Source organism: Triturus cristatus, chromosome 3_2 (assembly GCF_964204655.1).
Source record: "Triturus cristatus chromosome 3_2, aTriCri1.1, whole genome shotgun sequence".
NCBI classification, from domain to species: Eukaryota; Metazoa; Chordata; class Amphibia; order Caudata; family Salamandridae; genus Triturus; species Triturus cristatus.
In genome coordinates this window covers 166300855-166316007 of record NC_140584.1, presented here as the reverse complement: position 1 = coordinate 166316007, position 15153 = coordinate 166300855, and the positions used below count along the sequence as shown (strand labels likewise).

At 42.2% G+C, this 15153-nt stretch overlaps 1 protein-coding gene across 7 annotated transcripts in view; it reads left to right on the top strand.

Annotated features, from left to right (window-relative positions):
* RNF214 (ring finger protein 214) overlaps positions 1 to 15153 on the top strand; it is a 188224-nt gene that overhangs the window by 130085 nt on the left and 42986 nt on the right. For 6 of the 7 annotated variants that reach the window (XM_085647443.1, XM_085647447.1, XM_085647444.1 and 3 more), the window contains exons 10-11: positions 7378 to 7471; positions 14770 to 14877. In XM_085647443.1, coding sequence (XP_085503569.1) covers positions 7378 to 7471; positions 14770 to 14877 — 202 coding nt within the window. The remainder of the gene's footprint in view (positions 1 to 7377; positions 7472 to 14769; positions 14878 to 15153) is intronic. The other variant, XM_085647449.1, reaches the window with a different exon arrangement.

The following is a 15153-nucleotide window of genomic DNA, read 5'->3' as shown; positions in this document are numbered from 1 at the left end:
CTCTGATTATTTTAATCCTGTCAGTAGTCACTTTTCTCAGACCTTTCTCAATATTATGTCCAAGATAATGCACCTCTTTTTTACAAAACTGCAATTTGGCTGGGGATACCTTTAACCCTCCATCTGCCAGATGATTCAGTAAAGCTATGGTATCCACTTCACAAGCTTCACGTGTCTTTGATGCCACAAGCAGATCATCAATGTATTGCACTAGCACTGAGCTTTCAGGCATGATCAGACTTTCCAACGATCTTTTCAATAACTGATTGAATATCGAAGGACTCTCCGTATACCCCTGTGGGATACGACACCATGCTAAAATACGCTGGCCAAACCTAAATGCAAAAATCGGCTGGCTGTCATGATGCAATGGAATTGAAAAGAATGCATGACACAAATCAATCACTGTGTACCACTCAGCATCATGTGGAATTTGATACAGAATCACTGATGGATTTGGCACGATGGGACAACATGCCACCACAATCTGATTAACCTTTCTCAGGTCCTGTACGATCCTGAACTTACCATTAGGCTTTTTCAGTCCCATTATCGGTGAATTACACGGACTACTCAATAGTTCTCTCAGGACTCCTTGCTGAATCATTTTCTCAATTATAGGAGTTATCCCTTCAATTATTTCTGGTGTCATTTTGTACTGAGGAATGTTAGGATATGCAATTCCCTCTTTTACTGCAATTTTTACTGGATCTACATTATTCATCAATCCTACATCCTCTCCTGTAAAATCCCAAACTACTCTTTTCACTGTGTCTCTCAGTATTTGAGGTAAATCCTCTGGATTGAACACTGGAAATGTACCAATTAACTCACTTTCTCTAGTTTCTAAAGTCATTCGATAGAAAGCATCATCATCTGGTGTCTCAAAAGCTATTCCATCTGGTGTACAGAAAATCGTGCAGTTCATTTTGCACAATAAGTCCCTACCTAACAAGTTCACTGGACTCGTGTCACAGACTATAAATCTGTGCATGTCTGAAAATTTCCCTATCTGCACTTTCACTGGTTCAGTAAGACGTGTTCTGATCTGTGTATTGGCTACGCCAACTACTTGGATTGCTTCATCCGAGAGAGGAAGATTTCTAACATCTGTTGACCTGACAGTTGATCTCGTCGCACCTGTGTCTACTAAAAAAGTAACACCCTCTTCATTTATTTTTGCATCCACAAATGGTCCTGCCTGGTCTATTTCTAGAGATGCACCAAGTATGCACTCTTCTTCCTCTCCTCGGCACCGTCAGTAATCACCTTCAGACTCACTCCCTTCACTCTTTAACAAGTACTGCTGTACCTTGTTAGTACGTCTTTGTTTGTTTACCTGCTCATCATTGAAGAATCCCGAATCCTGACTGTACTTTTGTACCCCTCTATTCTGCGGTAAAGGTGGTTTTGGCTCTTGACTCTGCTGCTGTTTCACAACTTTCTGCTGTTGTTGTTGTTGCTGCTGATTATTCCCTTCATTCTGCACCTGTTGATTCAATAATTTACCCTCATTTAATGGTGGATTAGGACATTCCGATCTCCAGTGTCCCAGTTGGCCACAGTTGTGACATGGGAACTTTTTCTTTGCTTCCTCAAGACTTCCCCTTCCTTTTCCTGTAAATCTCGGTCTATTCCCTGTATTATTTCCTGGATTATTTGCCTGCTCCACTAACTGTGCTTCCTGTCTCTCTGCAACTTTCACCTGTGCCCACATTGCTTTTTCCTTCAGCTTTCTTTGCTTTGCTTCAATTTCATCACTGAAATATTTTGCATGTCTCAGAATCTCATCCACTTTCTTACTCTGCCAATCCACTGTGTTTTCACGAATTCTCTCACCTATTTCAGGTCTAAGACCATATACAAATCTATATACAAAATGGCTCAGATCTTTGTCTCCCAGGTGTTCATCTCCACTGAATTGTTTAAAAGCCAGTATCAGCCTCTCGTAAAAAGCATGAACTGATTCCTTTGGTTCCTGTTGTGTACGATCTATCTTAACCCAGTCTGTCTCTTTTGGGGGAACTTTACTCTTCAGGTATACCATCACCTGATCATATTTCCTCATCACTTCTGGATCTGGTGCCCCTGTTCTCGGATCTCTTGGATATTCCTCGCTAGGCCAACTCACAACTATTTTACACTCAGTCCACAAGTCTCCTGGAACAATTATGTCAAACAAACTATTCAGGTCAACCCACAGCACTTTTGACAATTTCACAAACCTGTCTACCTGCCTATACCACTCGACGGGCTTTTCTCTCAATCGAGGGAAATCATTCGTAAATGATAAAATATCCTGTCTGGTCCATGGAACATGTACATATCCTCCTCCAGGTATTTCTCTCATAGGAAACTGTTCCACTGGTTTCTCTTTTTCTCTCACTGGAAATGCTGAATAAGTCGTTCTATCTTCACATTCCTCTCTCTTTTTATACCACCTATCCTTCCACTTTTCTACATCACCCCATCTACGCAATAATGCCACCATCTCTTTAATTTGTCCTGTTCTTCCAGAATTATTCAAATTTTCTATATCTTTCTCTGTGAAATCCATCCTGTACGTTTTCTGTAAAGCCTTTACTTTGTCAATGTCAACTCCCTGCTCATTTGCTATCGCTCTCAGTCTATCATGTGTATTTCTCGCTCTCCATGTAATGCTCTTACACATATATAGTAACTCACCATCATTGTGACTCTTTAAAATTTCTGTCGGGATTGTTCCTGTCACAAGCTCCTCTAATTCTACACGTAATTTACCCACATCAACAATTGGTGGATCTTTGTCTTTCTTCTGAAGAACTTTCATCCATTCGTTTAAATCTTTCACTGTTATTTCTGTTGTCTGTCTCACTGGAACCCCTTTTCTTTGTGGTTCTAAAATTGGCATTCCTGAACTACTGGAATCACTGACTTCCATTAATTCGCTATCTGTGTCATGTCTTGTTTGTCTCAGGTCATTTTTCCCTGTTCTTTTACCTGAATCTCCTGAAGGACCAGCTGCATTACCTGGAAAATATGGAATTACCAAGCCATTTTCACCTGCTTTTTGTCCGTCAATCATAGGAATTATCGGACCTATAGTAACTGGTACTGTCACAGCTTCCATGTTCATCGTTAACTCTCTAATCTTTTCAGTCAGTTCTGTTGTCGTCTTTGCTAATTGTCTAGCATTTCTGGCATTTTCCTCTCTTAAGGAATCACTATTTCTTGATTCAGGTGTCATTTTTCCTTTCTCAACTGTATCTCTTATTGGAGAAACAACTGGTGTACTGTCTTCTGATTCTGATCTATATGGAGGTGGTCTCTTGTACATCATGTCATTTAAAATTTCATCTTCATACTCTCCATACCTCCTCCTTTCTGTCTCAGAACCTCTTTCTTCTGCAGGAGCCGAAGCTTCAACTGTTCTCATTGGGTATAATCCCTCTGTCATACAAGCTTCCCGCCATCTTTTCATCCTTTCCTGATGTGACTCACTATCATGTCTCCTCCCAAACATGTACCTGTGGTACCCTCTAGACCTTTGCTTCTCTCTGTCATGAACCTCTTCTTCCCATTCCACTAAAGCCTCAAACTGTGTAGGTCTCGGCTTTGGGTCTAAGCACAGCATCTTTTCCCGTAAATTTCTCAACACAGCCATATTAAATGAACCATGTTCCGGGAAAGCTAGAACACCATCTTCTTTAGTATACCTTACCCAATTCTGTAACCATACACAGGTATGTAATCCATATTTTGCAACCATGAAGGATGCAGGTGTTTTCAGTGGAGGCAGCAACTCACCCTCTCTTGTCTTAACCTCTTTATCCTTACTAAACCATTTCTTAACTTTTCCAAAGAATGTCTTTTTCTTTTTCTCCTCTTGATAATACATGTTAACTAATTCTTATTAAAACTCTCTACTTTTAAAGATTTGCAAACTTAATTCTTGTTAATGCACCAGTCCTAGAACGTCTACGTCACTAAACAGCTCTACCAATCCTTGCGCGACTCACACTAACGCACCAATCCTAGCGCGAACCCTTCTCTGAGTCACTATCCAATCAGTGCGCGAACCTCCTGACGTCAGCAGCCGCTGCAGTCTCTGTCTCCTGTCTCTGTCACTCGTCTACCCCTCCTTTACAAAAATTCTCAGTAGACTTCGTGTGTCAAAATTTTACAAAATCTGTTAGTCACTACATTTAAACATTTCCATTGTCTGCTTCGCTAACCACAGAATAGTAAAAGAGTCTATTTCTCAAGAGTCAATAATTTTACATACATCTCATAACCGTTTCCTCCAGGACGTATCCAAATGAGTCTTACAATCAATAAATGTATATGCATTCACGCACAATCATACAAGAGAAAAAAAAAATAGTACATACACACAGAATCCTGCTTTTTGAGAACAGCGCACAATCTGCCTCTACACAGAATTATAACTCACAATAACCAAGCAGCTTACTTCTGCCCAGTTCTGCAAACAAGCTCAGAGAATACCTATTACTCCTCCCGCAATAAGCTTTAACGGCAATCCTTACGGATCCCTGGGACTTAAGACCAGAGTTTCACAGAAAACCTTCACTACGATACACACTCCTTATATACCAGAAATTTCTAATAGCAACATAAAATGTCACTGATTCCGAACCCAGACAATGAATGAACGCGCAACTTCTATTGTCACACGTAATTCCTTACAATTCCGTCTTTCCCGAGAGCAGCATATACACCTTTTCTCTGCCCTACTACGGAACTGCTTCCAGCTTCCAAGTTCCAGAAGCACTACATTTAACTCAACATGACGACTCCAACATTTAGTATTAGTACATATACCAAAACATCAAAATAAATCAATAATCAATAAGCTAGTTTACAAGCAATCTTATCTTATCTTATCAGATCAAGACAACCATCTAAAACCATCCTCTGCTACCAGAGAATCTGATGCAGATCAGGATGATAAAATTATATCCACTACCACAGATAGAGTAATCTTTACAGTTACACGCACATACATTCATCATACACTAGGGCCCATTTCACTTACATATGCTCCGATACTCTACCAGCAGCAAACCTGTGGAAAGAAAACACCTAAACACCCTGCATCTGCATCTAGGCGATAGGACCAGTTTTAGTGGCTGTCCAACATAATATAAACAATCTATAAACAATAATCAATAATAATTCAATAAATGACAAGGAAAGAAACAACCAACACCATGTTCAAAAGTTATATTGCTTTATCTAAAATTAGTCAGAATGAAATCAGAATAAATCATTTCTCATAGTTACCTATTCTAACTAGTGTCAGAACGGGTCAGGACCAGTCTCTTGAAAAGTCTTTTCAGAATAAAGTCCTCAGCATCGGTCATCTGCAACGCAAGTTCACGCAGCAAGGCAACGAAAGAAAGAGTGGGGAGAGCCCTCCCTAAGCTAACATTTTATACCATGAAATACAATGAAAACCCACATATAAAAATTGTATCACCAAGTAAAACAAGAAGGATGGGATGTATCTTGACTACATCCTGAGAAACTCCGCTCAAGAAAAGTCTTAACTATAAAATCCTCGGAGAAAGAATCAATTTTCACAATTGTTCATATTTGTTTCCTCCGACAAACCAGTTTTCGCACAGAGTTCTCTGAGGTCCATTGTCTCCCAAGGACGAGCATTACTTTTGGAGATCCTCCAAACTTGCTGATGTCCTCCCGGAAACTTCCTTATAAGGACTGCCGACAATTTCTCTGTTAGCTGAACACCAGCAGGGGTCTCTCTTGATACACCAAAATTTTCTACGCCTGAACCACAGCTCAGCCAGGCTTCAAATTATTCTCGGTTATTTTCATAAAGGCCTCCATAGGCCACAATAGACCATCTTTAATTAAAGAGACAAAATAAAGATTACTACATCATAATGATTAGACAGTGTTAACCCCACTAATACCCTTATGTGTATGCATTTATCTAGCTTTGCGACATACAGAGCATTAATTCAGACAGCGTTTTGTGCTCAAAATAAATAGCACACAGCAACATTTAAACATGTAAAACTTGCACGTTATGATGAGTACAAATACAGCACATACACGCTAACCCATGTGTACCCTTCTCTTGTGTTAGAACAAACAGGTTGGTTATTGGGACACACTTACACAAGACAAATAATTAGTTGTTAATTATTAATAATTAATAAAACGCATAGACATGCCAGAGCTTCAAAAGCCCCAGAATTTTCTAACAGAAAACTCTGCTCCAGCACAGGCAAACAAATTCTGGGACAGCAGAGAAATTACCATGTAAAGAACCAGCTGAAATACTCTGTGCCGGCTCTGTGGTGGGGAGTTAATGGAAAACATTCTACATGTTATTCTTATTTACGCTAAGTCAACTGCATTGCTTAGAACATGGTTCCTTCCAATATTTAAGCACTATGACACTACAGAAATTAACTATGCACTTGCATTTTGTTATAAGACGGATCATGTTCTGATACATTGGGTGGTTGCTACATATATTTGGCAGGTTTGTGTACTTACCGGCTGGCTAGATAAGTAAAATCTGTAATTCTGTGTGTATGCTTGTGCATACCTTTGCCTTAGTGACTCCAGTAATATGAGAATTTGTATGTATTTTGGAAATGTGTTTTAATTGATATTGTGCGATATACGAAATTTTTAGTATTAACTGCTAGGTTTCTTCTATTGAAATATGATTTTTATTGATGTAAGATAGACCACGTACTGTAAAACATTTGGCCCACTTGCCGTTTTTATACTATTGTTATGGCTATGCAGAGAACAATAAAGATAAACAAGTTAATGACCATGTAAATGTAGCCCTTCAGTAAATCCCCCCACTGGCGGAGAATGTTCGTAAACCTAAGCATCTGACTCAAAAACTACTGGCCATGGGCCACGTGTAATGTCTGGCAATTATTTGTTTTGTACTTTCCCCAATGAGCCCTCTGCGCATGACAAGACACAACTGGCAAGCATGATTATTCCAGTCTGAAAGGAAGATTTCCCCAGTGTATGGCCCAAAAACTTGAAACTCTCTTGTACCTGAGCTAAGAGCAGAAAGCAACCTTCTTATAATCAGGGAGATGCTTAAAGCAATGCTTTCACTGCCTGGGCTGTACCAACCATCCATCACTGATTGAACGTATTTACTTTAATTGTCTTGAACCATAACTGTGTCTCTGACTTGTATGTATGCTTATGTAGTTGATCGCCCTCAGATCATACAAGACTTGTAGGCCAACCTACCAGTGTCCTAATTCTGTTTCCAACATGCGCATTTGACCAAATTACTGGCTCTTGAATTGACCTCATAAGAGATGAAGTACCATTCAAATCGTTAGACTGAACTAAGACTTTGTCCTTTAGTAGGTCAATACCTGAGAGACGTGAGATAAAACAGCTGAAACATGACTGGGAGCAGAGACTTGTGGCCATACTGACAAATAAGGAGAAGTTATTGGTAAGTGAAGTTGAATTGCTTCCACCCCACACCAGTTCATAGGCTCTGGTTTTGGCAGTGCTGTTCCTAGAGCCATATAATTCATACACCTCACTTTTCTGCAACTTGACAAAGGGTTGTTTCTCAAAACGAACTCCGTTTGTCTGTGGTCATTATCAGAAGGAACTTTGATCTTTGCTATTTGATGCCTAACACATATTTCCATGTATAGTCATAGCACTAAATACACCCGCCCACATGTGGGGACCCCGGAGCACTTTATTCAATATATTTTCTTAAGTGTAGATGTTCGCCTTTCTTTGCAATGGCCTTCTGAGACACTTAAGAAATAAAATATTATGCAGCCTGTAGGAAAAGGCTACAATGGTCAAATTCTTAATTTTGTATATAAAAAAGCTGTCAGAAGAACTGTCCGTGCATATAAATGCACAATGATTTTGTAAAACAATACACATGTCTTTCACAAACCCTTTTTTAGTAAAATATATAAATGATGGAGCATAGGACAGTGTAGCCTCATGGGCTGCCATTATAAGAGCAGAAAATAGACGTGGTGCCTTTAAGGCCCCAGGGCCATCCATTATCCCATCATGCTTGGATAGAGACAGCTACCTCAGTTTTTTTTCTTTCTGACACGTGCTGACAGGACCTAGTAGCACTGAACTCAGCCTTTTTAAGGCTTTTTCTTCAAAATTCACTTGTTATCTTTATCAAAAACCTCTCCACTCAACGTCTTACAAATATCCCTTGCATTTAAAACAATTTTCTGACAGGAATGTGGGATGTTTTGTCATTTAAAATGCCACCTTTATTCAATAAATGCCCTTCCTGTGGGAGAAAGCCAAAACAGGCCCTCATTGTGTCTGTATTCTTCGTCTTCTGGCAAGTCCTCTTCCTGAAGACTGCCGACACTGCAAGACGTTTTCCAGGTGAACTCTATGTGATAGAGAGAAGATTCGCCTCGAGGGCAGGGAAGAACCGCACAGGAAGCAGATGCAGTCTGCACTTAATCCTAAAAATCAAGGAGAAGGTCAATCCTCAACCAGGGCTCTATCATCAACCTCTGGTGGACAAGAAACATCCAAAAAGAGGTCTTCAACTAAAAAACTGTGTAATTCCCTGTCAACGTCGAGAGCATCAACTTCGAGGCATGGTACGGCACCCACCTATTTGCCGTCAGGAGCTGGTTTGACGTCGACAAAGAGACAAAAATCGACGTTGAGACTGGGTAGGTCAATGTCGAAGACTCTCCTGCTGTCAACATAGAGCCGCAGATCACCATTGAGGAGTAGGTCGACGTTGAGGCAAACCATTCTTTCAATGTCAGGAAGCGGTTCGACGTCGAGGCGACTTTGACATTGAGGAGCAGGTCTCTGATGCACCATCACAGGAGGTCAACATTGAGGAGCAGGCCAATGTCTACAACACGGCAGAGGAAGAGGAGACACATTTATTCCTCATCAGAGTCTGACTATTCCAGGGTGTGTTCTCCATCTTCACCTATAATCTTGCCAGGTACTCCTCCATCACCTCCTCCTCCACAGCCTTCAGCGTCAATTCCATCTGCATCAACATCTCTTTCACCATCTCGTCCAAGAACAAGATCATATTCCGGTATGCTGCATTGTTCTCACAGTCACCATGCGTCATCAAGGAGTTATCATCATCGCCATAGGTCACACAGACCCAGATCACGATCTCACCATTGTTCCAGATATTTGTCCTCTACCTCTACATAAGGCTATTCATCTACATTAATAGACTCTCCACCACATAGAGTCTACCCGATTGATCGCATTAACACCTTTCACAAGGTCTTTGAGAGAGGAGCGGGAAAATTGAACATCCAGATGTGGGTACCTACTCCAATCACATCAGTGATCTTCGAGACACGTCAACAACGCACAGCATCCAAACCACTCCTTCCTCTAGGGCCAGGCCTCTTGGAACCATCTTTGGAACTCTTCTTGACTCCCGCTTCAGCCAAGTAGGCTCCATCGAGACTGCTAAAAAAGTACAGACCACCTGAGCAGAATCCACTCTTCTGCGGTCTGACCCTCTCCCAGACTATGTGGTAGTATTAGCAGCAAAGAAACCTCATGCTACTACTCCTCCCTCCTCAGTTTCACCAAATAAGGAGAGCAATACGTTAGATGCGATGGGCCGCAAAGCGCGTGGTACAGCGGCCACTTCCATGAAGGCAGCAAGTGCACCTGTGTTTCTCGGATGCTACGATAGGGCTTTGTGGGAATCGGTCCAGAAGTTTGCTGGAGATGTGCCCAGAGTTAAGTGGGGGGATTTTTTGGGAAGTTGAGAACGAGGGTTTGATGGTATCGAACTAGATAATAAGTGATGCGGCTGATTCCTCCCTTCTTGCAGCTCATGAATACTGCCATGGTGCGGCCCTCCGTAGAAACATGTGGTTCCGTGTCGCATCTATAAAACCGGAGTCACAGCAACGTATCATTAATCTGCCCTTCTCCAGTTCTACCCTATTTAGCAGCCACACGGATAATGAAATGGCCCATATAAAAACCAAAATGGACACTTTTAAGGCAGTGGGCCTGGAGAGGTCAAGGAACAATGCAAATCATTCCGCCCTTACCAGGGGCGCTACTATTCTCAGAGAGTTCAAACACCTTCCTGGTATCGGGGATGACTGCAACAACAGCAGCGTCCCTATACCCAACATTGAAGGCAGACTCTCAGCAACCAGTGCAAGGTGGAAAGCCTACCACAGTCACAAAACCTTAAATTGTTCCTTCCCAGTCCAGTAGGGGAAAGCATTTCAATTTTTGGGGCAGAGAGGCAACAAATAACAAAAGACGCCTGGGTATTGAATATTTTTTGACATAAATACTGTCTGAAGTTCATAAGTCCTCCTCCTACTGTACCACCAAAGTCATCCAACCACCATCTAAAAATGTTAAGATCGGAAGTCAACATCTTGCTTCAAAAACATGCGGTGGAGGCCGTTCCTCACCAATAATGGGAAACAGGCATTTATTACAGATTCTTTCTGGTACAGTAAAGGGACCAGAATGAATTGAGACCCATTCTCAACCTCAAATTCACCAACAAATGGTTTCGTTTGGAAAAGTTACGGATGCTGTCCTTACATCAGATCTATCCTCAACTTCAAGAGGATTGGCTCTGCTCCATCGGCCTCCAGGATGCGTATTTTCACATCCCAGTGGCATAGAAACATTTGAAATTCCTGAGGTTTGTGGTGAGGTAGGACCATTAACAATACCGTGTACTGTGGTTTGGCCTCAAGTCAGCACTCAGAACATTCTCAAATTTCATGGCCGTAGTAGCTGCCCATCTCAGGAAACACCGGGTCTTCGTCTATCCTTTTCTAGACGATTGGCTCATAAAAGTGTCAACGTTTCAGGAAGCACAGCGTCATTTCAACAACAGGGCATGCAACCTTTTACACTTGGGGCTTCAGGGCAATCACAGCAAATCACAACCAATCCCCGTTCAGACCTTGCATTATCTGGGAGCCACCATCGACACCGTCCAAGCAAAAGTGTGTCCTTTGGAGGAGAGACGCTCATTGATCCTTCATAAAAGTTGCTTTCCTAAGACAGCATTTCATCCCAAGGTGTAGACTGTCTCATCTCTCCTCGTTTCGATGGCCTCCTGCATCTTTCTCACTCTGAATGGCTGTCTCCAAAAATGCTTAGAGGACCAGTGGGATCAGTTCATGTGTAGTTGGGACGACAGGATCCAATTGTCCCTCCATGCGAACCATTCCCTTAAGTGGTGCTGCTCCCCGGCCAATTTGCTTCAAGGAATGCCTTTTCATAAAATTCCTTCTCAGATCATAGTGATGGATGCATCACTTCAAGGGTGGGGAGCTCAAATGGATCATCTACAAATCCAAGGCATCTGGTCTCCAAAAGAGATGGTGTATCACATCAACCTCTTCGAACTTCGAGCAGTCCATCTAGCTCTCAAGGCCTTCCATCCATTATTCAAGTCACAGCCCTGCTTGTTTAAACAGACAATACCACCACAATGTACTATCTCATCAAGCAGAGGAAGGGGGGGGGGGGGCGAGGTCAGGGCTGGCCACTGTCACTGGAAGCCTAGTCAATATGGAATTGGTGGATCACCCGAAACCTACGAATCACAGTGACTCACCTTCCGGGCGTGCGGAATGCACAGTCGGATGCCCTCAGCCGAATTCTGAAAGAAAACCACAAATGAGTCTTGCACAAGGACGTAGTTCAGTATGTATTCGAGCTCTGGGGCACGCCCACCATAGATTTGTTTGCCACTGCACAAAACAAAAAATGCTGCGGCTTTGCCTCGAGGTACTACCAGCCAGGGACACTGGAGAATGCCCAATGGATCGACGTGTCCGGCAAATTCCTTTACGCCTTTCCACAGATTCTCCTGATCCCTGCGATTCTAATCAAGCTGTTACACTCCACTGCCAAGATGATACTAATATCCTCAGAGTGGCCACGTCAATGGTTGTTCACGGACCTACTTCACGGGTCACAGAGTCCACATCTCAGACTCCCATGCAGACACGATCTGCTGACGAAATTCGGAGGCCAGATGGTACAGCCCAATCTCTCCTCCTTAAATTGGCGTCATGGCTCCTGAGCTAGTACAGTATGGACTGCATGGAGATCCTGAAAGAACCCAAGCGACCATCCACCTGGTCAGCATATGCCTTAAAGTGGAACAGATTTTGCTTCTGGTGTTCCTCCAAAAGTGTGGATCCTACTGCCAGGAAGATGTTATACTTCCATACTTATTACATCTTGCAAAATCTGGCCTCCAATTCTCTTCCTTAAAAGTTCATTTGGCTCTTCTTACTGCATACAGGAAATATCCTTCACAAACCTCATCAAGGATTTCCTAGAAGATTTGAAGAATGTGTTTCCTCCCATTAGGTGTCCTTACCCTCCATGGTAGCTAAATGTAGTCCTTTCCCACCTTATGCAGGAGCCTTACACTCTCTAACATCTCTCTTTGAAAACAGCTTTCCTTGTAGCAATCTCATCAGCACGCAGGGTTATCAAAATCCAAGCATTATGTTCTCCTGAACCATACTTAGTCTTCCATTCTTCCAACATGGGTATGAGAACTCCCCCAAAATTCCTCCCTAAGGTGGTGTCAGATTTCCATGTTAAACAAACTATTTCCTTCCCCATATTCTTTCAGAGCCCTTCTACACCAGCCGAGAGAACACGCCATTCTCTAGATGTACGGAGGGTTTTAAAGTTTTATCTTGATAAAATACGCAAAATCTGCAAATAAGACCAATTATTGGTTAATTATGGTCCAGTCCGCACCAGTCCTGCCACTCCCAAGCAGTCCATCTCAAAATGGATTGTTTCTTGCATCGTGTTATGTTATCAGAAAGCTAATAAAACACTTGAGGCCAGACCTAAAGCACATTCCACTAGGGGTAAAGCAGCTACTGCTGCCTTAATGTGGAATATCCCCATTACAGAGATTTGCAAGACAGCTACATGGAAGTCTATTCAAACATTCACCAAACATTTCTGCCTTGATTCTGATGCTAGGGCAGATGCCCAAGTAAGGCAGGCTTCTCTCAAAAATCTATTTGCTTGAAGGGCTTCTGGGGTTAACTTTTAGTTTTTCCCCCGCTATAAGTAGGGATGAACTTGCTTTTCTATTCAGTGCTTATGACTATACATGGAAAGTCCCTAGGAGAGAAGGAATAGTTTCTTACCTGTAACTCAAGTTCTCTTGTAGGGAAATTTCCATAAGTCATAAGCAACCCTTCCTTCTTCTCGGTGGAATAGACAGAGGACTCATGGGCCTTATACATATCATCATTCATTGCCTGAAGAACTGAGGTAACTGCCTCCAGCCAAGCATTATGGGATACTGGAGGTCCCTGAGGCCTTAAAGGCACCAGGTCTATTTTCAACTCTTGTAATGGCAGGCTATGAGGCTACACTGACCTATGCTCCTTCATTTCTATACTCTACTATAAAAGTGTTTGTGAAAAACATTTGTACTGTTTTGCAAAAGCATTATGCATTTATATCCCTGGACAGTTCTCCTGACAACTTTTTTATCTACAAAATGAAGAATTTGGCCATTGTAGCCGTCTCCTACAGGCTGCATAATATTTTCTTTCTTAAGTGACTCTGCAGGCCTTCCCAATGAAAAGCGAACATCTATACTTAAGAAAATATATTGGGTAAATTCCTCTGCAGTCCCCGCACGTGGGCGGGACCATTCAGTGCCTATGACTTATAATGGAAATTCCCCTATGAGAGAACTGGAGTTATAGATTAGAAACTATTCCTTTTGCCTCAGTTAAGTTCAGGCTTACCTCCCTATATAAGTGTGTGAGCACATTGAAGAATTCAGCGCTTGTCATTGGCAACAACACTTTTATTTTATGAAACCATACTGCACACAATGAGGGAATGAAAGAAAACATTCCTACCAGTCAAATAGAAATGCAGGCACTGGAACCGAATAATGGTTTATCCATTCTTATGGCCCCATTTGGGTACATTCATTCTATGACCATCTATACGCGAGTTGACCACTCTTACTGTAGCAATCCCTTCTTCAACAAGAGCCTTTCATTTGCAAGTTAGATAAGCTCTGCACCTTCTTTTGTTGGAATAAAATAGCCTTGATTCTGCCTCCAGGGTTCGACCGGTGGTTATCTGATTACTACATTAATCATCATAAATCATCCGAAGGCGCTCTCAGTTTTTCTTCCATACCCACATTCGCCTGTAGATCAAACAATTGATAGGCTCTGTGCAAGAAAGAAGGAGTTTACAATACGGTGTTGACCGAACTCAGATCTATTGAATAAAGTTCAGTAGTGTGTAGTGCAGTTCCAGAAACACTTTTAACAAACAGTGGTGTGACTAGAAGGCCAACAAGCACCTACCAACTAATACAAACAACATTCCACAAGCGCAAAGGCATTATGATCTGTACTATTCTGCAGCATTTCGCAGGAAGAAACATGCAAAGAGCAATGTTGTGCGCTGAAATTACCCATGATACCCAGGCAGGATATTCAACAATAATGATTCTAATGGGCAAAGTGCCTAGATCACTGCCAAATGTGCCAGTCATTGTACACACCTGATATCAATCCCTGGGCTTTGCAGCATCTGTAGCAGCCAGGTGGACTGCAAAACCGAAAGGGGTGCGCTGTAAACCTGCATACACACCCCCATCCATAAGGTGGTCTGTTCTAGACTGTGAGGTATGTAATCATTGATTTGAGATTGTCCACAGTGTCCTAAAGGATGACCTCTTTGATCCCATAGGAACAGTTTAAGCAGCATATCGAGCTGGTAAGGAATGGAGCTAAACTGTGCACCCTGCCTGAGCTGTCATTTCCTGGGCTGCCGCCAAAACCCGACCCCAGGTTAGAGGTGAGTGTTCACTGATACAATGTGACTATGCTGCAATACCATATTAATAAGAAATTTTACTTTATGCAAATGCCAATTAACAATAATAATGATAACAAATATACAGACAATTTGCCTGCTCTGCTTGGGCTGGTTTTCTCCTTGCTGCTAGAGAAGGCGAATCCCTATGTGTAGGTGAGTGTACATATAAACTCAGAGCCCCATCCCCTGACACAAATGGACAATCATGCGCTCCCATGCTGCAAACAGACTTGCACTACAGGGCAGAGCATAGAG